General features: G+C 39.2%; 1 protein-coding gene across 7 annotated transcripts in view; it reads left to right on the top strand.

Annotated features, from left to right (window-relative positions):
• Positions 1 to 22,242, top strand: part of POU2F1 (POU class 2 homeobox 1) — a 179,401-nt gene that overhangs the window by 126,608 nt on the left and 30,551 nt on the right. For 6 of the 7 annotated variants that reach the window (XM_057495146.1, XM_057495141.1, XM_057495144.1 and 3 more), the window contains 7 exons: positions 1,104 to 1,204; positions 6,759 to 6,812; positions 8,532 to 8,651; positions 10,475 to 10,663; positions 11,769 to 11,895; positions 12,872 to 12,966; positions 18,292 to 18,465. In XM_057495146.1, coding sequence (XP_057351129.1) covers positions 1,104 to 1,204; positions 6,759 to 6,812; positions 8,532 to 8,651; positions 10,475 to 10,663; positions 11,769 to 11,895; positions 12,872 to 12,966; positions 18,292 to 18,465 — 860 coding nt within the window. The remainder of the gene's footprint in view (positions 1 to 1,103; positions 1,205 to 6,758; positions 6,813 to 8,531; positions 8,652 to 10,474; positions 10,664 to 11,768; positions 11,896 to 12,871; positions 12,967 to 18,291; positions 18,466 to 22,242) is intronic. The other variant, XM_057495143.1, reaches the window with a different exon arrangement.

Raw genomic sequence — 22,242 nt, 5'->3', positions numbered from 1 at the left:
TGCTAAGCATCGCCAACTAGAGCTGGACCACTATGATGTTTTAAGGAGGTAAAGTAGATATATACTCTTTATAATTATCTCAATGAAAACTTTAAAGAGCTCTTTTGACTCATGTGATCTACCTAATAATTCTTACTAACGTGATAACAGTGCTAGGAATTAGGATATATGATTAGCACCCTTCTAGAAGTACTGCTTTAAGAATCTGACTTGCGTTCTCCTGGCTGGTCTGCTGTGTGCTCACAGAGTGGGGGTGAGTGGGGTTTGGGTGGTCAGACACGTGATGCTGGGCTGCAGTATGGCTCTCGGTTCCTGTAGTCCATTACATTTTATTCAGTACAGGGCATTCTGGTTACTTCTAAATAGCAACTTGATACAGTATTTGAAAACAATGTGTATATTCCTGAGAAAATATTTCTGGGTATTATAGAGGTATGTCTTCCCATATATTAGTCCTTTTTTAACATCAAATCATAGCAGAAGTGGGTTGAAAAGCAGTGGCATAACATTTAGAAACAGCAGAGCCCTTGCTAATGAGATATATGCAGTGATCTATATTTTGGGATTGAAGAAACTAGCAGAATTACTTTATCATGTAAATCATTGCTTTTGCCATCATATTGTCACTTAAAGTTAAATAAAGCATTTAATTTTAAGAGTAAATCTGTCTCAATGCCTGGCAAAATCACTGGTAAATGTCTTCTGTCCAACTCAAGAAGGGTGAGACTGGAAGAGAGCTGTGGTGCGTCGTGGGAACTCTGTCCGCCGTCCTTAAGCAGTGATGATGGTGGGGATCCTGTCCACAGGGCACCTGAACGTTCATGCTGTTCTGACACTATCTTACAATTATAATTTGTTATTTATATTTATATTTATGTTTCTGTTTCTGTTTCTTAAGCTTTATCTGTGTTCACATACTTGTCCTGTAGTCCTACCTTTAGAAATCATTGAACCATATTTTCTTTTGAGTCCCTTTTCTTTGAAGTTACTTAGAAAAGTGCTTAGATGAAATAGGTGCCTGATGAATGTTGGTGACTGAAGTCTGGTGATTTATTTCAGTGGCTTGTGTTTTTAATAGTTTTATTATTTTCCTTGCTTTCTAGGCACACAAACCAATGGTCTGGACTTTCAGAAGCAGCCTGTGCCCGTCGGAGGGGCAATCTCCACGGCCCAGGCCCAGGCTTTCCTCGGACATCTCCATCAGGTAGAATGTTCTGCTCAGCCATGAGTGAAGGTCTGAAACACTAGGGTCTGGCAAAGTTACTTCAGAATATGGGTCTTTTCGAGTTGATTCAAGCCTGGTGCTAAGCACATCCGCCTGTGTCCTTCGGAATGGTTAGTAGAAGTCCTGTAGTTCAGCTGGCTGCTGCCTACCACTGTGTGACAAAAAGAGTTCCTTGTTACGAGTGGAATGTATGTAACAACTGGCTTACTGTTTTGTGAGTGTGAGTCCGTATTGGTTCACTGAAGGTGTAGTGAATTACAAAGTCACCCACAATGGCATAGCCACCATTGCCGGAGACCTGCTGTGTAAGGCTCTGAGCTCAGAGCTCACATCCCTGCCTTATAACAGTTTCAGACCGTTTTGATTTGGGCAGCTACTCAGAGCCTTTGCTTGACTGAACTCCTGGCGTGGGGTTTAAAAAGATCTTCCTCAACTGTATTACCTTTACATTACATGAATTTTTCCTGAGTCTAAAATAGGAAATGGATTCTATTCATCCATATTTTAGCTGTAATATAGAGGGAAGCAGAATATAAAAACAAACATTGGCTCCATGAGAGTTTGGGGATGTAAGAACTGGTTGAAAATGGAAAGTAAAACAATGAAAACAGTTGGAGGATAGATTATGAGAGTAACTCAACCCCTTGATTTTTGCCGTGAGTGTGTATTAGAGCAGAACTACACACCTTGGTGGTTTCTACCTCACTTATAGCCTAGAACTAATTTAATGCTCAAAATGTGTGGTCATAATGGCTCTCATCTCTACTGATAATGGTGCCTGATGGTGGCAGTGGTGCAGTGGAAAGCACACATGGGCATAAAACTTGAAGATTACATATGGACATGTAGCTATTATAGACATACAGATATAAAGAATTATGTGTGTATGTATGTATGTACATGTGTGTATAAAGTAATACTCTCATCTTTTCGTCAGACTTTGTCTTCAGGCTACCTAAATAGAAGAAGCTTCTCTACTTGAAAACAGGTGAAATTTTAGAAAGCTTTTCTAAAGCCTATTTCTTTGTTCTCAAATTCAAAGGGATACTATGTGGGAAAAAGTTAGCACCTCCTATTAGAGTGAGTCCTAGTTGACAGACTTTTGCTCTGGTGTATAGCTGTTTTAATATCTTTAAAAGTAGAGTAATTTCTATGTGAAACTTCTAAATAAAATATTAAGGTAATTTAACATCTAATATGATTTGAGAACATATTTTAGAGAAGCTAAAGTGTTATTTTCATGTTGGTTCTCTTCTAAGAACATACTGTGGTCTCCAACAAGTTTTCTTAAAGGAATAGTATTTTTTTTGGTATCATTAATCTACAATTACATGAGGAACATTATGGTTACTAGACTCCCCCCATCACCAAGTCCCCCCCACATACCCCATTACAGTCACTGTCCATCAGCATAGTAAGATGCTGTAGAATGACTACTTGTCTTCTCTGTGTTGTACAGCCCTCCCTGTGCCCCCCCTACATTATACATGCTAATCATAATGCCCCCTTTCTTTTTTCAGCCCCCTTATCCCTCCCTTCCCTCCCATCCTCCCCAGTCCCTTTCCCTTTGGTAGCTGTTCGTCCATTCTTGGTGAGTCTGCTGCCCTTTTGTTCCTTCAGTTTTTGCTTGGTTCTTATGCTCCACAGATGAGTGAAATCATTTGGTACTTGTCTTTCTCCGCCTGGCTTATTTCACTGAGCATAATACCCTCTAGCTCCATCCATGTTGTTGCAAATGGCAGGATTTGTTTTCTTCTTATGGCTGAATAATATTCCATTGTGTATATGTACCACATCTTCTTTATCCATTCATCTACTGATGGACACTTAGGTTGCTTCCATTTCTTGGCTATTGTAAATAGTGATGCGGTAAACACAGGGGTGCATTTGTCTTTTTCAAACTGGGCTGCTGCATTCTTAGGGTAAATTCCTAGGAGTGGAATTCCTGGGTCAAATGGTATTTCTATTTTGAGCTTTTTGAGGAACCTCCATACTGCTTTCCATGATGGTTGAACTAATTTACATTCCCACCAGCAGTGTAGGAGGGTTCCCCTTTCTCCACAACCTTGCCAATATTTGTTGTTGTTTGTCTTTTGGATGGTGGCGATCCTTACTGGTATGAGGTGATATCTCATTGTGATTTTAATTTGCATTTCCCTGATGACTAGCGATGTGGAACATCTTTTCATGTGTCTGTTGGCCATCTAAATTTCTTCTTTGGAGAAGTGTCTGTTCAGATCCTGTACCCATTTTTTAATTGGATTATTTGCTTTTTGTTCATTGAGGTGTGTGAGCTCTTTATGTATTTTGGATGTCAGCCCTTTATTGGATCTGTCACTTATGAACATATTCTCCCATACTGTAGAATACCTTTTTGTTTTATTGGTGGTATCCTTTGCTGTACAGAAGCTTTTCAGCTTGATATAGTCCTACTTGTTCATTTTTGCTTTTGTTTCCCAGGAATAGTATTTTTGATAAGAATACAGTCAATTATGTGGCATGTATCATATTAAGTATCTTTATCTGGCTTATGTTTGTGGTGGTCTAAGCATAGTAAAAAAGATGTTATGCAGTCTTCTGTCCATTGGATCCAGATTCCAAAATGAGTGCAACTCCTGGATCAGCTCTAGGGCTTCCAGATCTAGCCACTGATCCCCAAAGTCATTGAACCTCCAGTACCCCTGAAACCAAGGACTATAAACCAAAGAATTTTATGTGAAACCTTGACATCATTGAATCCCCCATCAAGATGCAAGTCCCTCTGGAGCTGTTCACCATCTGATTAGACACATCATTAACAAACATTGTAATACTCACCTTGTTTCTAGCCCCCTTATGGACCAGGGCACACCCTGAAGCTGTACCATAAGTGTAAATATGTATACACTATAAAAATAGATTATTTTAGGTCTGTTGCTGCATGAATGATAAGTTCTATGAAGATGAGAAACTTCTCTTACCTTTATCCTAGCACTTTCCAAAGAGCCAAACTATAATAGATATTTAGTAATCACGTGTTAAGTAAATAATGATATAATATATGGGAATACAGAGGACGAGATGATTCATTCAAGCTGTACAACTAAAGCATTTATCATAGAGAGGTCACATGATTTTGAGCTCCGTTTGGAAGGATGTTGGGAGGAAGCTAAGTGGGGTAGCAAAAGGATGCTCCCACTTTTACTGTCAACTTTCCACTGTGAAAACTTTCAAATCTACAGAAAACTTCTAATAGGACAGTTTTCAAATGAAAGCCCTTTACTTGGAATCACCAGTTGCTACTATGTTACCGTGTTTGCTTTCTCTGTATGTGTGTGTGATGTGTTACACACCACACACTTTTTTTTTCTAAATCATTTCAGAGTAAGTTGCAGGCATTATGACTTTATACCTCTAAATAGCTCATCATGTTTTTCCTAAAAAGAACATTTTCTTATAAGACTACAATACAAATTTCAAAATCCAGAAATTTAGCATTAATACAATATTATTATTTAATGTACAGTCTATATTTAAATTTTTTCTGTTCCACGATCCAGTCCATACCGTGCATTTAGTTGTCATGTCTGTTTCGCCTCCTTTCTCAAACAATTCCTCAGTCTATCCTTGGCTTTCATAATATTGATGTTTCTGAACAGTAGATAACAGCTGTTTTTTAGAAGGTCCCTCAGTTAGAGTTTGTTTGATGTTGACCTAATGTTTGGATTCAAGTTATATGTTTTTGACAGGAATACAGCAGAAGGTATATGATATTACCTTCTGTTACTGCAATGCTAAATTTGATCATTTGATTAAGGTGGAGTTTCAGATTTGGCTACTGTAAAGGTAACTTTCTTCCTCCTTATAATTAGTGAATAATCCATGAGGAGATGCTTTAAGACTTGTAAATATCCTGCTCTCAACAAATTTTTGGCCAGAAACATAATGATTTAAATAAAATCACATAGAAACTTTATTTCCTTTAAATCTCTGTATGTAAAACTTCTTTCCTCTGGCTCTTTGGCTAACTTCTTTTAGTCATTGGGTCTTAGACATTATCTTTTCACATAGTTGTCCCTTGATTACACTGTGTCTGAATGTGTTCTAAGTCTCTGCATTTCATGTTTGCTGTGATTTGGTTTGGTTTGGATTTTGAGGTTTCTTATCTACTAGCAAGACTGTCAGTTTTAAATAAAAGAGCAATCAGCTGATTTTAGTTCTGAACTCTATACCAACACTTCTGTTTAACTTTAGGAAATCTTGATACTATGTGTGGTATATCCAAAATGGAACTTATCTTCTTGTTAATGATGCTACCATTTTTTCTAGTCTCCCAGATTTGAACCTGGAGTAATTCATTTTCTCCTTCATCTGTATGCAATCAGCTGCCAGGATCCTGCGCAGTACCTTGCAGTGCCTTCCGTGTTTCCTTCATTTGTCTTCCCACTGCTGCCCTTCTGGTTCAGACTTCCATTTCTGCTACCCTAGTCTATATATATATTTTTCCCTACGCAGTCTTTCTTTCATTTCAGGATATTGACATTTTTGAAGAGTATAAACCAGTTATTTTGCACAGTCTTGCTCAGTTTGGGTTTGTCTGCTGTTTCATCACTATTAAATTGAGGTTACACACTTTTGGGAAGGGGGCAAACATGAGGGGTGCTGTGTTCTTTCTTCTTGATGCCTCATACCAGAAGGCATGTGTGTCATTACTGGAGACTTTGTGATCACTTGTTTTTCCTGGTTTCCCCAGTATGAAGTTACTGTTTTGCCCTTTGTAGTTAATAAGTATCTACGGAGAGGTAGTCGAGAATGTTTAAATACCATATTATTCTCAAATGTCACCCATTAGTTAGCACATCCGTTGACGATGCTGGCCTGAATCTGTTATTACCATGGTTACCAAATGCTGGTCCTTATTTTAATATAACCACAGTTTGAACTTTGAGTGTATGAAATGAGTATTAAATATTATGACAGACTTTCATGTGTAGCTTTTAGGGTAGATTCTTTATTTCAGCCAGGAGTTTTAAGTTATTACTATAAATGTTTTAAGGACTTGACTGTACAGGTGTGTGTGTGTGTGTGTGTGTGTGTGTAGGATTTTAACTCTGATGTATACATGAAAATTTTGAAATTAGAATGGATAGATAGTTCTGGTTGTTTATAGTGGTACAGATGTACATAAGTAGCTTTGTTCTTTGTGTTCTTTAACACAGTGTAGAAGATGAATTAAGTTTTTAGAATTGAAATGTCATATGAACATGAACAGAATGTTATATAAGGAATGGCTGCTACAAGTGTGGCCTGCCTAATGATGCTAAGTGTGGGCAAACATCTTCAGAAAAGCAATGTTAACAGCATTTTCCAGTGGGAAGTGGTGGGACTGTGAACTTGACCCTAAAGTTTTGACCGTATGAGATAAACCTCTTTGTATTCTCAGTTTAATTCAGCCACACACATTTAATACAGGCTCTTGAAATACTTACTGATAACAACCCCTAATAATGGATGTCCAAGTATTAGACTAGAACTTGCCCTAATCTCCTTGTAGGTCCAGCTCGCGGGAACAGGCTTGCAGGCTGCTGCTCAGTCTTTAAATGTACAGGTAAGCGGGGACGTGGAATTACGCATCACTTTTCTATTTATTTTTCCCATATTTTTCTAATTTTCTTTAGTGAGCATGTAATAATTTTGTAATAGGAAATACTTAGAAGTATTGCTTTTTTATTACTGAATCTCATAAAGGTCCAAATAATGATAGTCATTGCCATTAATAAAAATCAGTTTTATATTATACTACTGTGAACAACCAAATGTGAACAAGAACAGCCTAGTTGCAAAGTTGTGTAAGCTGAAGGAAAATGTTTCTACGTTATACAGCTGTAGCACATGCCTAAAACAAAGCTGAATAATATCTTAAATGCCCTTTTGTTTCCATTGTCTTTTCATTTATGTTTTTCATGTCTTGGAGAAACATAGTGTAGAGGAAAGAGCACTAGGTGAAGGTGGGGTCTCAGGTTTGGGTTCCCACGCTGCCACTGATGAGCCATGTGACCTTTGGCATGTCACTCAGCCTCCTAGGGCTTTTCCTTTCGTATAACAGAGTGGGGAAGTTAGAAAATTGTCAGGCTTCCTCCCTGCTATAAAATGCTATGATTCTAAGGATTATAATTAAACCTGTTTATAGACATTGATGGGCTTCATACATCAAAATTTAAAAAACCAAACAAATCTGGCTACTTTGCTTCTACAAACCATATGGCAAAACATGCAAAGTTCAAGTATTATGCATTACTCCTTAAAATTTCAGTCGACCTGCTGCATCTTTCATTGTAGTGTTCAGGTAAACTAACAGTCAAGAGGGAAAAGCAGTATTCTTGAAGATTGATTTCAGTGTTGCTAATGACTAAAGACCTTGGGTTGAACATGCTATGAAACCCAGTGGAATATGGACCTAGTAACACATGGAAACAAGAGAAAAGAAAAGGAGATACTGTGACCTTCCTTTCTGAGGGAGAGGAGGTGGCAAATTGCCTTGGTTGCCATGGCAAACTTTCATCCCTTAGAGAGATGTTGGCAAACAGGCTGGATCTCCAGTGCAGAATGTTTACAGTCCTGCACTGTAATTATCTCGCAATGACTGGCAGAATTAATCAGAGCCTTTATGTTAATTAGCCTTGCTGCAGTCCCCAAAACAGGTGGTGGGAAATATGCAAATCTATGCAGAATTTTAATGGTCTGCATAACCAGTTTAAATTACCGTAAAATCTTTGCTTAGTGCCCCTTTCAAGAGTGTGTTCTCTTTCCCTCTTGACTGCTGTGTTTTCCTTCTGACCTATGATGGGAGATGCTAAGTTTACAGTTCTTTGTAGTATTAGATGAAAAGTTCCTGGGTCAGGTAATCAGTCTTTGAGAGGATATGTAAGGAAGGTTCAGTCAGACCACCACTAAGTATGTGTCACGATGTTGGAATGGAGGATCTAATGTAGAGGTAGATTGAAAATGTGCTCTTCCCTTCCTCCCCATTTCCAGAATTGAGGATTTGGGTTTCTGAGAAATTCCGATTTTCTTGTGGAAGATCGAACTGTTTTTTCTTCTTAAAATTTGTAATTGCAGCTCTGCTGGCATTGGAACAAAAAGTCTAGAAACTTAATATGTAAAATTAGGAAAGTGCAAAGATTTATAAGACAGGAGAAGAGTGAAAGCAAAAAACTCATGATTGGATAAGGCCTTGGTGTAAATAGTTCTTAAAATTCGGAGTTATAAGTACATTTCTTTAAACAACTATGAAATTTCTTATTCCCCACCCTGCTCCCCACGTCAGTCGAAGTCTAATGAAGAATCGGGGGATTCACAGCAGCCCAGCCAGCCTACCCAGCAGCCTTCAGTGCAGGCGGCCATCCCCCAGACCCAGCTTATGCTGGCTGGAGGACAGATAACTGGGGTAAGTTTTCTCTGAGAGAATCGTAATAAACTTTCTCTGTGTCAGAACTGCCATTGGCTATTATCTGATTAGACTGTTTACTGTAGCAGACAGGTAACATGGCTGGGCTTGGCACTATTAGGTCTTTAAGAACTTTCTACAGTGTAGGCAGGTCTGAAAGTGGAATTATCCTGGTCATAAGTTTCAGGATATCTTTTCTTACTTTGCAGATGCTTCGGATAAACCAAGGACCCTTAAAATGTACATTTCAGCTATTGATTCATCTCTTAGCGGGTTTATTACCCTATGGTTGAAGCCATTACATTAACGAAAGTGTATGTCAGTGTGGCAGTGATGACATCACTTCAGGTAGAAGTAGTAGAATGGATTAGTACCCATAGAAGAAAAACATTTTCTGTAGGTTCCTGTGCAGTGTTCTAAAGTGAAACCTCTGGTCTCATATCCTGGCTCTGCAATTTACTATATGGGCGAATTACTTCATCTCTCTGTGCCTAGGTTTTCCTTCAGCTAAATGGAGATGCTGACAATACCTGTCTCAGTATTTTTTGAAGATTAATAGTGTATGTAAAACTCCTAGAACAGTACTTGGCACCTAGCAGTCAATAAATGTCATTTATTTGTATTGGTAGGAAGTTGGCCTATGTGAATATAGTAAGCTTTTAACTTTTAATCTGTCTTTGCTCTAAAACACCCATTCAAATGTTCTTCCAATGTTGAAGTTTGTCTATTAAATTATCTTGGCGCAGGGGGACGGAGGGGCAGTTGGGGAGTGGTAAGGAAGAGTTATTATTTGTTACTCAGTTCACATCATGTCAACCCACAAATTTTTTATTTCCTTTATTTCAGTTAACGTATGTTTTGGCATTGGAAGGCTGTTTTAAGAATTGTTACAAAATTGTTTACAAAATCCCATTGGTAGAAATTAATATCTGTTTACATATTGTATAAAATATTTATAAACACGAATCTCCTGAAGGGTAGATTCTTACACCTCTAATGCACAAATTGTATTGAACCCTTTTATAAGGAGGGTTGTGCCCATTAAGTGACTGTGTACTTAAGAATTATTTCATGATTCTTGTTTGATCAGAACATATCACCAAAAGGTAGAACACGTTTATTTAAGTGCTTGAAACAAGTTGCATTTGAAAGCAAGTTTAAATCTGCTGTAAATAGTTTCCTATTTTTTTGTTTTGGGTGACTAGTGTCTGCTAATAGTAAGAGACACTTGTGATTCCAGGTTCACGTGGCTGGAGGTCTATTAAATCTCGGTATTAGAATTCATTTGCATGTAAAGAGAGGCGGCTGTCACCACCTGTTTCACAGAGATAATGTGTTGGAAAGAGGATGTAACGTTGCAGAGACCCAGGCTTTCACCACCAGAAAAGACGGTGCCAGGGAGGGGCTGTAGGGAGCCTTGGAGAAGAAACAAACGGAGCTCATATTCTTTAGTGCTATCTTAGGGCATAATGGAAATGATGGAATATGTTAGGATTCATGCTAATGGAAGCAGCTGGGCCTTATCAGGTCCTTCCATGGTCAGATCCCGCATCCTTGGTGCTCATTCATCTGACTTAATCACTTGCAGTTCTGTTGGGTGTAAATTTCCTTTCCCATCCTGTCAGCAACGATTCTTTTTTTCCCGCCGACTAGTTAAGTACTTTTTGCTCGGCCCGAGGGCCCTGGACAAGCCCGAGCGGTGGTTTGGGAGCAGAGGGAGGACCACCCCGCCGGTGTACGGGTCCCGCCCGCAGTGGGAGGTGGGGAGCGGCCCGAGCCCGGGTCCCGGACCGCGCGTGCCGACGTGCGTGCTTCCCCCGCAGCTCGCGCTCACGCCCGCCCAGCAGCAGCTCCTGCTCCAGCAGGCGCAGGCGCAGGCGCAGCTGCTGGCGGCCGCCGTGCAGCAGCACTCGGCCGGCCAGCAGCACGGCGCCGCCGGGGCCGCCATCTCCGCCTCCGCCGCCACGCCCATGACGCAGATCCCGCTGTCGCAGCCCATTCAGATCGCGCAGGTGAGTGAGCGGCGCGGGGGCGCGTCAGCCTGCCCGCTGGAGTTGGCGCCTCGCGCACGGTTGATGATTTGAATAACTGTCATGCAAGTGACGATTCGTGAGTGATTAGCTGAATATTTCCGAGGCAGGGGATGACTGCTGAACTAGCCGTCTGCGCCAGGCATGGGGTGTGTCCCTCGTGCTCTGGGAGAGCCGGTCGCCCCCTCCGCAGAGGGGTCCGCTCTGGGCAGAGCTGCATGGGAATGTTGTGCGGGAGAGTGCCCGCAGATGGGGCAGGCGTACTGAAGGGCAAAGACCTCTGGCGAGGAGGAAAGGCAAGGGAAGTCCTTTATCTAAAAGGGGAGGGGAGGAAGGTAAGGGTCATGTCAGTGAATCATCAAGAGTTACCATGAGTCCAGTGCTGCACAGTTGTCTGTATTCCCCCCGGGAAGACTCAGAAATGGACTTAAATTGACAAGACATAAAAAGAAGCGATTAACTTAACTACATGAGGAAAGAATAGATGTCAGACTGGTCTTTATGACTACTAGTAAGTGCAATTTTCATCAAGATGTTTTCATTTTGGCCGCTTTTCTTCATCCCTAAACAAATGTTTTTAGTGAGACCCTATGTTAGCATTATTCTAATAAGACAATGCACATTGAAAATTACAAACTATTGGACCAATATGTTTAATAGGTTATGGATCAGACTTTTATAGGGTTGGCTACTTAAAAATTAAATTTTTACACTGATTTCTCAGTTGAGTTCTAGGCTGGTGCCACATTTCATGATTGTTATAAATCTTTTAATTTTTTGATGCAAATTCAGATATAGCACCCTCAAGTTCTACTTTACAAGAGAAGTCAGTCAAGTGTTCTTACTTGATTTTTAAAACCCACATCGGTCTCCACATGTTAAAAGGCACAATAGTAACCATTTGTCCTGAGGGAAATTTATAGACCTACTAAAAATGGGGCTTGGCTCGGTGGTGACACTTGCCCACGGAAAGACGATTCTGCCCGCGCTGCATGGGCACAGCCAGGCCCCACTGCTTGGCCGGGAGCCTTAGGCCTAGGCGAGCTTTTAATCAGAATCCCCAACCTGTCCTTTGGTCTCCTTCCAGGATCTGCAGCAGCTGCAGCATCTTCAGCAGCAGAACCTGAACCTGCAGCAGTTCGTGCTGGTGCACCCGACTGCCAGCCTGCAGCCCGCACAGTTCATCATCTCGCAGCCGCCGCAGGGCCAGCAGGGTGAGCCCAGGCGGGCACGGCCGCCCCTGGGGCGCCGTCAGAACGAGCCTCGGCTAAACCTGCAGGCAATGCAGGCTCAGTGTTCTTGTCGAGAAAAATATTTGTCATTCATACCACATTTTCTCCTTCCACGTGTTTCATCGCTAGGGAGAACCCAAGAGTTTGGCTGGAAGTCTGAATGACATCCTTCAACATGCTGAACATAAACTGGATAAGCTGCTTCTAGTATTTTGATGGTTTTTCATGAGAACATATTCAGAGAATATGGGTGGAGCATTGAAAGTATATGCTTCCATCAGTCATTTGTTTTATTTTAAAATTTGAGAAGAGAATGTTGTATTAGAAATTGTACAAACTTTGTGAGTTACAAAGACATCTTTACAGCCTTTTAATTTCTGTATGAAATGATGAAGCTCAGGCATGTTGGTAAGGTTGCTTCATGGAGGCCTTGCGTGTGTCAGGGTGTCCAGGCTTCAGCAGGAGGGATGTCAGTGCAGCAGTACCCGTTGCTCACTATTTCTTTTTCTTCTTGATCATTTGTTCCAAAATCTTTTGTCATATGAATGCCTATTCCACTTAACAGCAGGCAGCTCCTTTCATGACCAAGACAGCTCTCTCGCCCAGCAGTTTCTCATGTATTCTGGGTCAAGAAGTTGAGCTCTTTTTGGAGTTGCAGGCTGCTTCCACTTAGAATCCTTCTTCATTTGTGCCCATTCCTTAAAAAGAATTGGCTAGTCAGAGAGGTTATTATTATTCAGGTTACCTGAAGACATGTATCAGTTTTAGTTTAGTGTCCCATTTCTCCTTGACCAAGTTGTATTTAACAAGATTGGATTTCAGGCTAATAAGACATTAAGAGTTTTAAGACCAAAGACTATCAGGATATCAGTTGGAAATTTTCACTTCACCTTCTTTCTTTTGCTGTATGTTCAAAGTAATCTTTTATGTTTCTGACATCACTGTTTGTATTTTACAGGTCTCCTGCAAGCGCAAAATCTTTTAACGCAACTACCTCAGCAAAGCCAAGCCAGCCTCCTCCAGCCACAGCCAAGCATCACCCTCACCTCCCAGGTCATTTTTCTTCCATGAGGGTCACTTTCTCTTATCCTGCTGATTTGTGGGACTTTTAAGCTTTGTTTAATTAAACAAAAACAAAAAATACCCCACAACACCCAAATAAAAATAATCCAAGTAGTTAAAAAAAAAAACTGGCCAAAATTCAAAGCTAGGCTAATCAGCTTGATAAAACAATGCCAAAATGAGGTAGTCTTTGCAAACCTTAAAGGAGACCCTGTTACACGTCTGTAAAGAACTGTGCTAGCAGCAGGTCATTGATAAGCTCTGTCTGTTTGACCACCCTCCCCCTGCAGTTGACAGTAGAGATCATCAGTTGAACTAAAAAACCTACCACCTCAGTTAAAACCCATATTGCCCTTTGCTCTTTTTCAGAAACTGCAAAGAAGCTCTGATCTCTGTTTTTTTCCTCTCAACTTTCAGATGTTGCTTTAGCTCATTTCTGCCAGAGTTCAAACTGTATGAAAAGCACAGGTCTAGACACCCAGAAGTTTAAGCTCTGAGTCCTGTCTCTTTCCTACCTGTGTCTTTGAACAGGTTATCTAACCTCTCTGAACCTCCATTTCCTCATCTGTAAATTGGGCGGTTGAACCGACTGATCCTGAATCCCTCTTCCAGCTCTGATTCTCTTCGTCTTTTACCATGGAAGTTATCACTTAATATTAGCACATTACTGTATTTGACAAAATTCAACATCTGTTTATGATAAAAACTCTTACAAATTAGGAATAGAAGTTAACTTTCCCAGTCTGGTAAAAGGCATTTATGAACAAAGCCTAACATCATAAAAACTGAATACTTTCCCCTTAAGATCAGGAACAAGGCACAGATGTCCACTGACCACTTCCTTCAGCATTGTGCTGCAGACCCTAGCAGCGCAGTAAGAGAAGAAGTAAAGCATATGTAGGTTAGAAAGGAGGAAGGAAAACTGACCTAACTGGTAGGTGACATAATTGTCTATATAGAAAATCCTAAGGAATCTACAAGCTAGCTCCTGGAAGTAATAAGTACAAAGTCAGTATATAAAAAGCTGTATATTAACAGTGATCATTCCGAAATTGAAATTAAGAAGAAAAATATTTATAGAACTTTGGGATAAATTTTAACACAATATTTTAAAAACCTATGCATTGAAAACTACAAAATACTGCTGAGTGAAAGTAAAGAAGATCTGAGGAAATGGAAAGATATAGTGTATTCATGAATGAACCCAGAAGACATAGGTTTTTAAAATGTGAGTTCTTTCCAAATTGATGTATAGATTTAAAACAATTCCAATCAATACCCAATGGGCTTTTTAAAAAATAAAATTTGCATGGTGTTTCTGACATTTATTTGGAATTGTAGAAGACACAGAATAACCTATTTTGAAAAGAATCTGATTATTAAGAATTATAAAGCTGTGGTAATAGAGACAACATGATGATGGCACATGGACAGAAATGGAGCAGAATAGAAGGTCCAGTAGACCCGCACATACGTGGCCAACTGATCTGCCCACATATTTCGGTGGGAAAAAGAAAGTCTTTTCAACAAATGATGCTGAAATAATTCACCATCCATAGACAAAAAAATGAACTATGATCCTTATTTCATATGATGTACAAAGGTTAATTTGAAATGGGTTGTAGACCTAAATTTCTAGAAGAATACTTAGGGAAATGTCTTTGTGTCCTTGGATAAGGTGGTGACTTAACTAGGACACAAAAAGCACTAACCATAAAAGAAAAAACTGATTAATGGCATATGAATTAAAACCTTCTGTTGAAAGAATCCTTTAAGAGTTATAGACCAGAAGAAAATATTCTTAAAACTTTTATCTGATGAAAGGCTTACATCTAGAATATATAAAGAACTCACACAACTCAATAGCAAGACAACCTGATTTATTTAAAAAAGGGGTTATGCAAATCTTTGAAGGTACTTCATCCAAGAAGGTACATGAATGCCCAGTAAGCATGTGAAAAGATGCTCAAAATCATGACTCATCAGGCAAATAAATGCAAATGAAATATTACCCACTAGAATGGGCAAAGATTAAGAGACTGCGCAGTACCGAGTGCTGGAGATGATGTGGTGCGACTAGAGCTATTACATGTTGCTAGTCATATTGCAAATCGGTACAGACACTTTGGGAAATGGTTTGGCAGTTTCTTTTTTTAAAAAAAATTCTTATTAAGGTATTATTGATATACTCTCTTATGAAGGTTTCACATGAAAAAACAATGTGGTTACACATTTACCCATATTATCAAGTCCCCACCCATACCCCAGTGCAGTCACTGTCCATCAGTGTGGTAAGATGGTTTGACAGTCTCTTATAAAGTTAAATATGCACGTACCTTATGACTTGGTGATTTTCCTCTTGGAAATGAAAGTGTATGTCCACACAAAGGCCAGTATATGAATGTCAGAGCAGCTTTATCGATAATCACCCAAAATGGAAACAACCCAAATGTCTATCCACTGGTAAATAGATGACATAAATTTTGGCATAGAATATGATGGACTGCTGCTCGGGAATAGAAAGAAATGAACATCTGATATATTCAACAACATGTATGAATTTGAAAAGCATATGCTTAGTAAAAGAAGCCAAACAAAAAAGACCACATGCTGTGTGATTGAATTTGTGTGGCGTTTTAGAACAGACAAAACCGTAGGGACAGAACTCATGTCAGCACATGCCAGGGGCTGGGAGCTCGGGGTGGCTGTGAGTGGTGAAGAGCACAGGGTCCTTCCGGGGGAGAAGGAGGTGCTCTGTATCTTAATTGTGGTAGCAGTTGAATGGCTGTACACAATTGTCAAAGCACATCAGAGTGTATACTTCCATGTGGTGCGTTTAATTGTGAATATGCTGAGTATAAATATAAGGTTTTAAAATATTTTCAAAGCCTGACTGAGGCAATATAAATATAAAATTATACTTTATAAAAATATAAAAATAAGCCCTGCACACAGTGGTAGGGCTGTGGGAGCTTCATCCTGACTCCTGCTGAATCCTGCTGTACTGTGTATAAAATCTGGCCCAGTCCAGCGTGGTTTCTGGAGCTGGGTAATTTATCTTGTAACCACCCCACCTACAGGTACCCAGGCTATTTTTAGTCGTACTATTTGAGAACAGAGATACTTTAAGCCTGAAGGTGAGCAGTCTGATCGTTGAGACTCACCTCTGCCTTACTGGCCAGTGTCACTGGGCACAGCTGCGGAGGGTTCTAACCCCACCTGTGCTGTTCTGGCTCCTGCAGAGTGGCCAGGTCGAAGATTCCTTGGCTGTCAGCACGTCACGGAGATGAACTCTGTTGTCCACATTGAAGCAGAATGCTGGAAAGGAGCCTGCCCTACTGTGGGCCTATGTGATGCCCGCCGTGTCGTTTTCTGGGACAGTTAGTTCAGGTGCATAGAGGATGTTGCTAAGGAGGTCAGAGGTAGGGTATGTGACCCAGTAAATCCGAGAAGAAACCTCACAGCCACACACTTCGCCTGTGAGCCTGGCCTGCAGTCGCTCGCCCGGGCTCCTGCTGACCGTCAGGGTCACTGAGCAGTGCTGCTGTTCGGCGGGGGCGGCGGCGTCCACTCGCGAGGCTCAACCAGGCGGGCTCTGCTCGCTGAGGAAATCAGAGGAGTCTTGTTTTTGTGTGCAAGGAAATAGAGTATTTTATTTTAAAAAAAAGTTATGCCCTCATGTCTGCAAGTAAACTAGATGGATTTAAATAATTATTTTAAAATATGTAGAAGAAGCTTGCAAAATTCTAAAGGGAATTCTGAGTTAGAAATAAGTGAAAGCTTTCTCATATTTGAAGCAACAAATGATATTAAAAAGGAAAAAGAAAAGTTCACCCAAATTTTTGACAATTTTAAACTCATGTATATTGAAAAATAAAAGGAAATAAAGCAGACTGGGAAATTTGCATTAACAACAGAAAGGCTTAATCTATAACATTTGATGAGCTCTTTAAGGATAAGGATGAGAATAAGGATATCATGAATATACAAATGGGTTATGGAAGTAAATCCAATTTACATAAAAGGAAGTACAGATAAAAATTGACACAGGAAAATGTTTACTTTGAGTAATAAGAGCAATATAAATTAAGGCAACAGTGAAGAACCATTGTACTCCTCGAATTAGCAAAACATTTTTAAGAACTGCTAACACCAATCGTGGTGGAAACTAGCCCTGGATGCTGAGAGCCAGTGATGTGGATCGGAAGCCACGATTGTTTATGGCTTCCTCTTTATCCACGTACAGAAAAGCACTTGTGAATTTATCTCAAAGAACTGTATACACAAAGCTTTTCATTGTGGTGTTGCCTGTATTAGTCTAGCAATGCAGAAATTGTTAAATAAATTATAATATTGTCTCACTCAGGCTTTGAAAATCATAATTATACAGACTAAAACACCATAGAAAAAAAGTTGAACCTTAGTGTTGAGAAAAGCAGAGTTTAAAATTACACATACTGTAATTGCAGTCAAGGTTAAAAATGTAGATCTGAGGGGAGGGAGGAAATTTCTGAAGGCTAGTAGATACATTTAGGGCATTATATATGGTGACAAAGTATATATGAGTGGATACCTTCAGACTCATCAAGATGTATACATTAAACTGTAGCTTTTTTGTATGTCAGTCACTTCAATTAAAAAGTTTACTGCTTTGATTTTGTGCACAAGGGTCCCTTCCAGCATCTTAATTACATCATAAAAAGTGATCTGGGATACATACATTGTTATTGAAAATCTAAAAATTACTTATAATTTAAGAGAAACATTCACAGATTAAACTGTAGCAAACTAAAAACAGGAAAAGAGGGAAAAAAAAGTCTCTGGAAGAAAACTCAAAATACACAAAAGTGAAGCTGTTACATAGATTATTTAAACTAGGTGATTTATATTTCCCTCTTTAAAGTAGTTTTAATCTTATGACAACTTGGAAATACAATAGTGGTAAGACAAATATGGTCGCTAGTGTCTTGAAACTTACAGCTTAAGTAGCATATTTAGGAAATAGATTCTTTAAAATAATTATTAAAAGGTGTAGATACATATATTCAGAACATTGGAAAATCCAAATGTAGTGGGTTTCATTTTTGTGTGTGCAAGTTTTTTCCACAGATTGACATGTCTGACCCAAACCACTATTACAGCATTCATAATTTCACACTCTGCTTTTTCTCCCCGAGCGTATGTAGCACCTTCTGCAGTATTACTCAGTCTTCATGACTCTCCTTGAACATAGCTGTCGCCTTAGGTTGACTTGTGGCACGTTGCTGTTACACACTGAGGTGTCTTGTGTGTGCAGCTCTCCTGTTCTTTCCACAGCCAGCAACCCCGACGCGCACGATAGCAGCAACCCCAATTCAGACACTTCCACAGAGCCAGTCAGCACCAAAGCGAATTGATACTCCCAGCTTGGAGGAGCCCAGTGACCTTGAGGAGCTTGAGCAGTTTGCCAAGACCTTCAAACAAAGACGAATCAAACTTGGATTCACTCAGGTAAGATGAACCCACCCTTAAGTTAGGTTTTCCTCCTCAGCTGGGTCCAAGTATTTGCTGTGCAAGTCTGAAGAGGCTTCTGAGGGATGGTAGATTCCTCAGTCTTGTTGGTTTTTAGTTTCAAACTGTAACTTCTTAACAGTTTCCTGCATTTACAAGTTTAGGCTAGTATCGTATATATTCAGTTGTCCATGTATAATTAGTGTTAAATCAAAACCTTTATTATTTCTTTTAGAACACAGGCCTCTGAAATTATACCAATAAATAACGAAAATTTAAAAGATGTTGTTTGGGGATAATATAACTGTAGTGAGGGTTCATTATTTGAAGAACGTCTGGTTCTAGACCTAGTGCAGCATACGCACGATGGAGAGTAAAGAGTACAGGGTCTTTAGAGTAGCTGAAAGAAGAAACGTGGAAGACTTGCTTAAAAATAGTTTTTTGGGAGAGAGAAGGGGGTGGCAGAGAGAGACACACCCAAAATAAACCCAGACTCTGAAACTAATTAAATAGGAATCTGCTAAAGGTGAGAAATCCAAATTAATGAAAATCCAAAGTTTTTTTAATGTCAACTAGCAGAGGGCTTACAAAGTGGAATATGTTTAATGGTTTAAACAGGCACCTGGGTATATGTTATTTTTGTTGTAAATACTGCCACTGACTCTTCGACTAACCTGTCACACATACTTTTAAAGAAGGAAAAGAATTAAACTGAATGACATTTATGTAAAAGATACAAGATCATTAGATAAAAGGAATTACTGAAGTATAGATTGAATTGGGTGCTTTTGTGGAATCAGAAAAGAAACCTGATGATTTCTTTCCAGAGAATAATACACTGTTTGAAATTGTAGCCACCACTTCAATATTCTCCAAATTATTTTGTTTTGAAAGTATAGTAATAAATCACTTGTTCTGGTAGATCAAAAACCAGAGACGACATCCCTGATGTTTTCTGTGTTTTTAAGAGCAGACTTTTATTCCTTCTATTTCTTAGGTAATTTTTTTTTTTTTTTGCTCAAAGGAATGAATTATGTATCAGGAACATACAAAATGATTTTTAAAAATAAATACAATTTTAGAGAAAAAGCAGTTGTATTTGTGAAGAATTTCAGTTGTGAAGAAACAAATTATAATTCAGAAAGACTTTCAGTACTTTTGAAACAGCTAAATGATCTGGCTTGTTTTTAAAAAAGAGAGCTAAAGACCCAGGTGGAATGCTGGGGTAAGTTCATAAGCTTAAATAAGCATACGGTTGCCTTATTTAGCCGTGCTTCAGCTTATAGGCTATTAGCACAGCATACTTTTTGGTTCCCTAGGAGATTGTTGCCCTGGTGATATGCCCAGGATATTAAGGCTTTTATAAAATCTTTACCTTTCACCCAAAATGCCTGTCTGGCATCTGACCCAGCATATTGCCAGTGTTGTGTGTGTCTTTTTCTGTGTATATAAAGGAGTCCCCCTGTGACCTGATGTCTGCTTTATGGTTTTGTCCTATTGTTTGGCATGACCCTTCCTTATTTTTCAAATTGCCTTTAACGTAGCAGTGGCAACATTTCACAAATTTACCTGTGTGGATTAAAGCACATATTACAGTGCAGGATTGGAAAATCAACCTTTATTTTTAAATCATACACCTCAGTTGTGGATATTCAAAGTATTCAGTTTATTCACACACACAAGGGAGGTTAGACATTCAAGTTATCATTGAAACTAGCAAAAAATCCCAATTCTCTAGGTAAACATAAATGTTAGTAGATATTTGAAACAGTAATTTTCCAATTACATAATTGGTTATTAACCAATGATATGAAATGATGTCATATCATTGTATGATAGATGTCATCACATGATCAGAAAGTGTAACACCTTTATCACCTGTGGGACATTTGTTATATCCCAACTGCAGTCTTTCTTCCTTTTTACCCTTCATTCTTTTAAAAAATCTCAAAGGGATTTAAAATAGTTTAGATTATATATGAGTCAATTGCTTAAAACATTTGCTTTTGTAAAGGAGAATCCACATGTAGTTATAAGACCTCTAAACCAAGCACATATCAAATTAATGAAAATTAGCATGTTAACTGAGGGACATGTTGCTTTTTATTCACTAAATAAATATGAAGTAAAATTTCATTATAAGCCTCAAGTGGATTTGCCCTTCATTGCCATGGTTCCTGTTAGTTGATGGCATAGCTCTGTTTCCAGCCTGCCAACCTAACTATGATGTGATTTTTGAGTAGCTGTTCTATTTTTTATTTGTCAATGTTGTTACTTTTCATAGGAAGGTATTGCAGAAGTTTGTAAAAAATTATGCAGCAAATTATGTAGGTATGGTCAGTAAACATTTATTGCCAGCTAACTGGTACAGCAGGCCTTATACTCCAAGAATTGCAAACTGTAGTTGGCCCCAGTTTTCTAGAAAGCTATAATCTTAACAAAGTGACCAAGACCTGAGCATATGTGATAGACAAAGCATGTTTAGAGCCTGACACATAGTAGGCACTGAGTGAGTATTTGTTGAAGTAAGATATACTGAATGCATAGAGATATCAATAAAGATAAACCTATATCTATATACTTGCATATAGATCTATGGATAGCATTTGTGCCCTGCTCACACTATGCTGGTTCTTTCAGTTTTACTGTAACTAGAAGGAAATCAATAAGCAGTCCGTTTCTGTTCCGCTTAGAGGTAGTGTACTCAGGGCTGTCCACAGACGTCCTGTGATGATGGCAGTGTTCTAAGTCTGTGCTGTTCATATGATAGTCACTACCCGCACGTGGCTGTTGAACATTTGAAAGGTGACTGGTGGGACTGAAGAATTGAGTTTTTAATTTACGTGATCTGAATCAATTTTAACTTAAATAGCCACATGAGTCTGGCAGCTGGCCCATGTAAAGACACAGGATACGGATGAGTTGAAGTTCAGGTACTCTCTGTCCCTCCTTTTATTTTAGAGTGCCAACATTTCTCCTTGCTAGATTTTTATTAAAAGTTACTCCCAGTAAAAAAATGAAGTTAAAAAAAAAAAATCCTCCCTTCCCTGAATACTGCCTAATGCTGGTGCTAATAAACGGTGCTACATCTGAAAGAGGAGCTGTAGGGCAAACATCACGAAACCTGGGATAATCCCAATTCAAAATAAGTGTTGCCAGGACGGTTCAGAGTTGGCGAATAGTAGAATGAGCTGTGTAGTCCTTTGAACTAGAAATGGTGCTTTCTGCTCTGACACTGAACTAATTGAAATGAATCATTTAAACTCCATGAGCTTCTCTTACCTGTATATAGAATAACTATTAAGATACAGCTTTTTCCAGCTTTAACAAGAGAGATTCAGCTGGAAGAGAAGCAGGTCTACATTTCAAAGGTTGTAGGTTTCTGGAGAAAGACATCTTCTGTAATACATTCAGGGAATCATTGTTCTACTGCGGTAAGGTTACCAGTTGCCGATGCGCATGAAGGCTTGACTAAGTGGGTCAAACCTCTCTACTGTGACCTTCTATCTCTAGTGGTTACAAAAGTAGTCTTTTAGGACACCTGTTTTTTGTAACCAACTTTGAAATCCAAACTAAGGGAGCAAATGGATTTTTTCGCTGCTTCTAGGAATACTGTATAGGGGTAAAAAAAAAAAGAGGCATTTTAGATTTTAAAGTGCTTTATTGGAAGTGTGGTTAAATCAGAAATGCATGAGTCTATCTGTACAGTTACACCTATTAACACTGGGTGATACAGGTAAACTGATTTGTAAAGATTATGTAAGTCACTTGGGTTGC

Source organism: Manis pentadactyla, chromosome 19, assembly GCF_030020395.1.
Source record: "Manis pentadactyla isolate mManPen7 chromosome 19, mManPen7.hap1, whole genome shotgun sequence".
Taxonomy (NCBI): domain Eukaryota; kingdom Metazoa; phylum Chordata; class Mammalia; order Pholidota; family Manidae; genus Manis; species Manis pentadactyla.
Note: the sequence above shows the minus strand (reverse complement) of the source record. Positions and strands in the feature narration are given on the sequence as shown.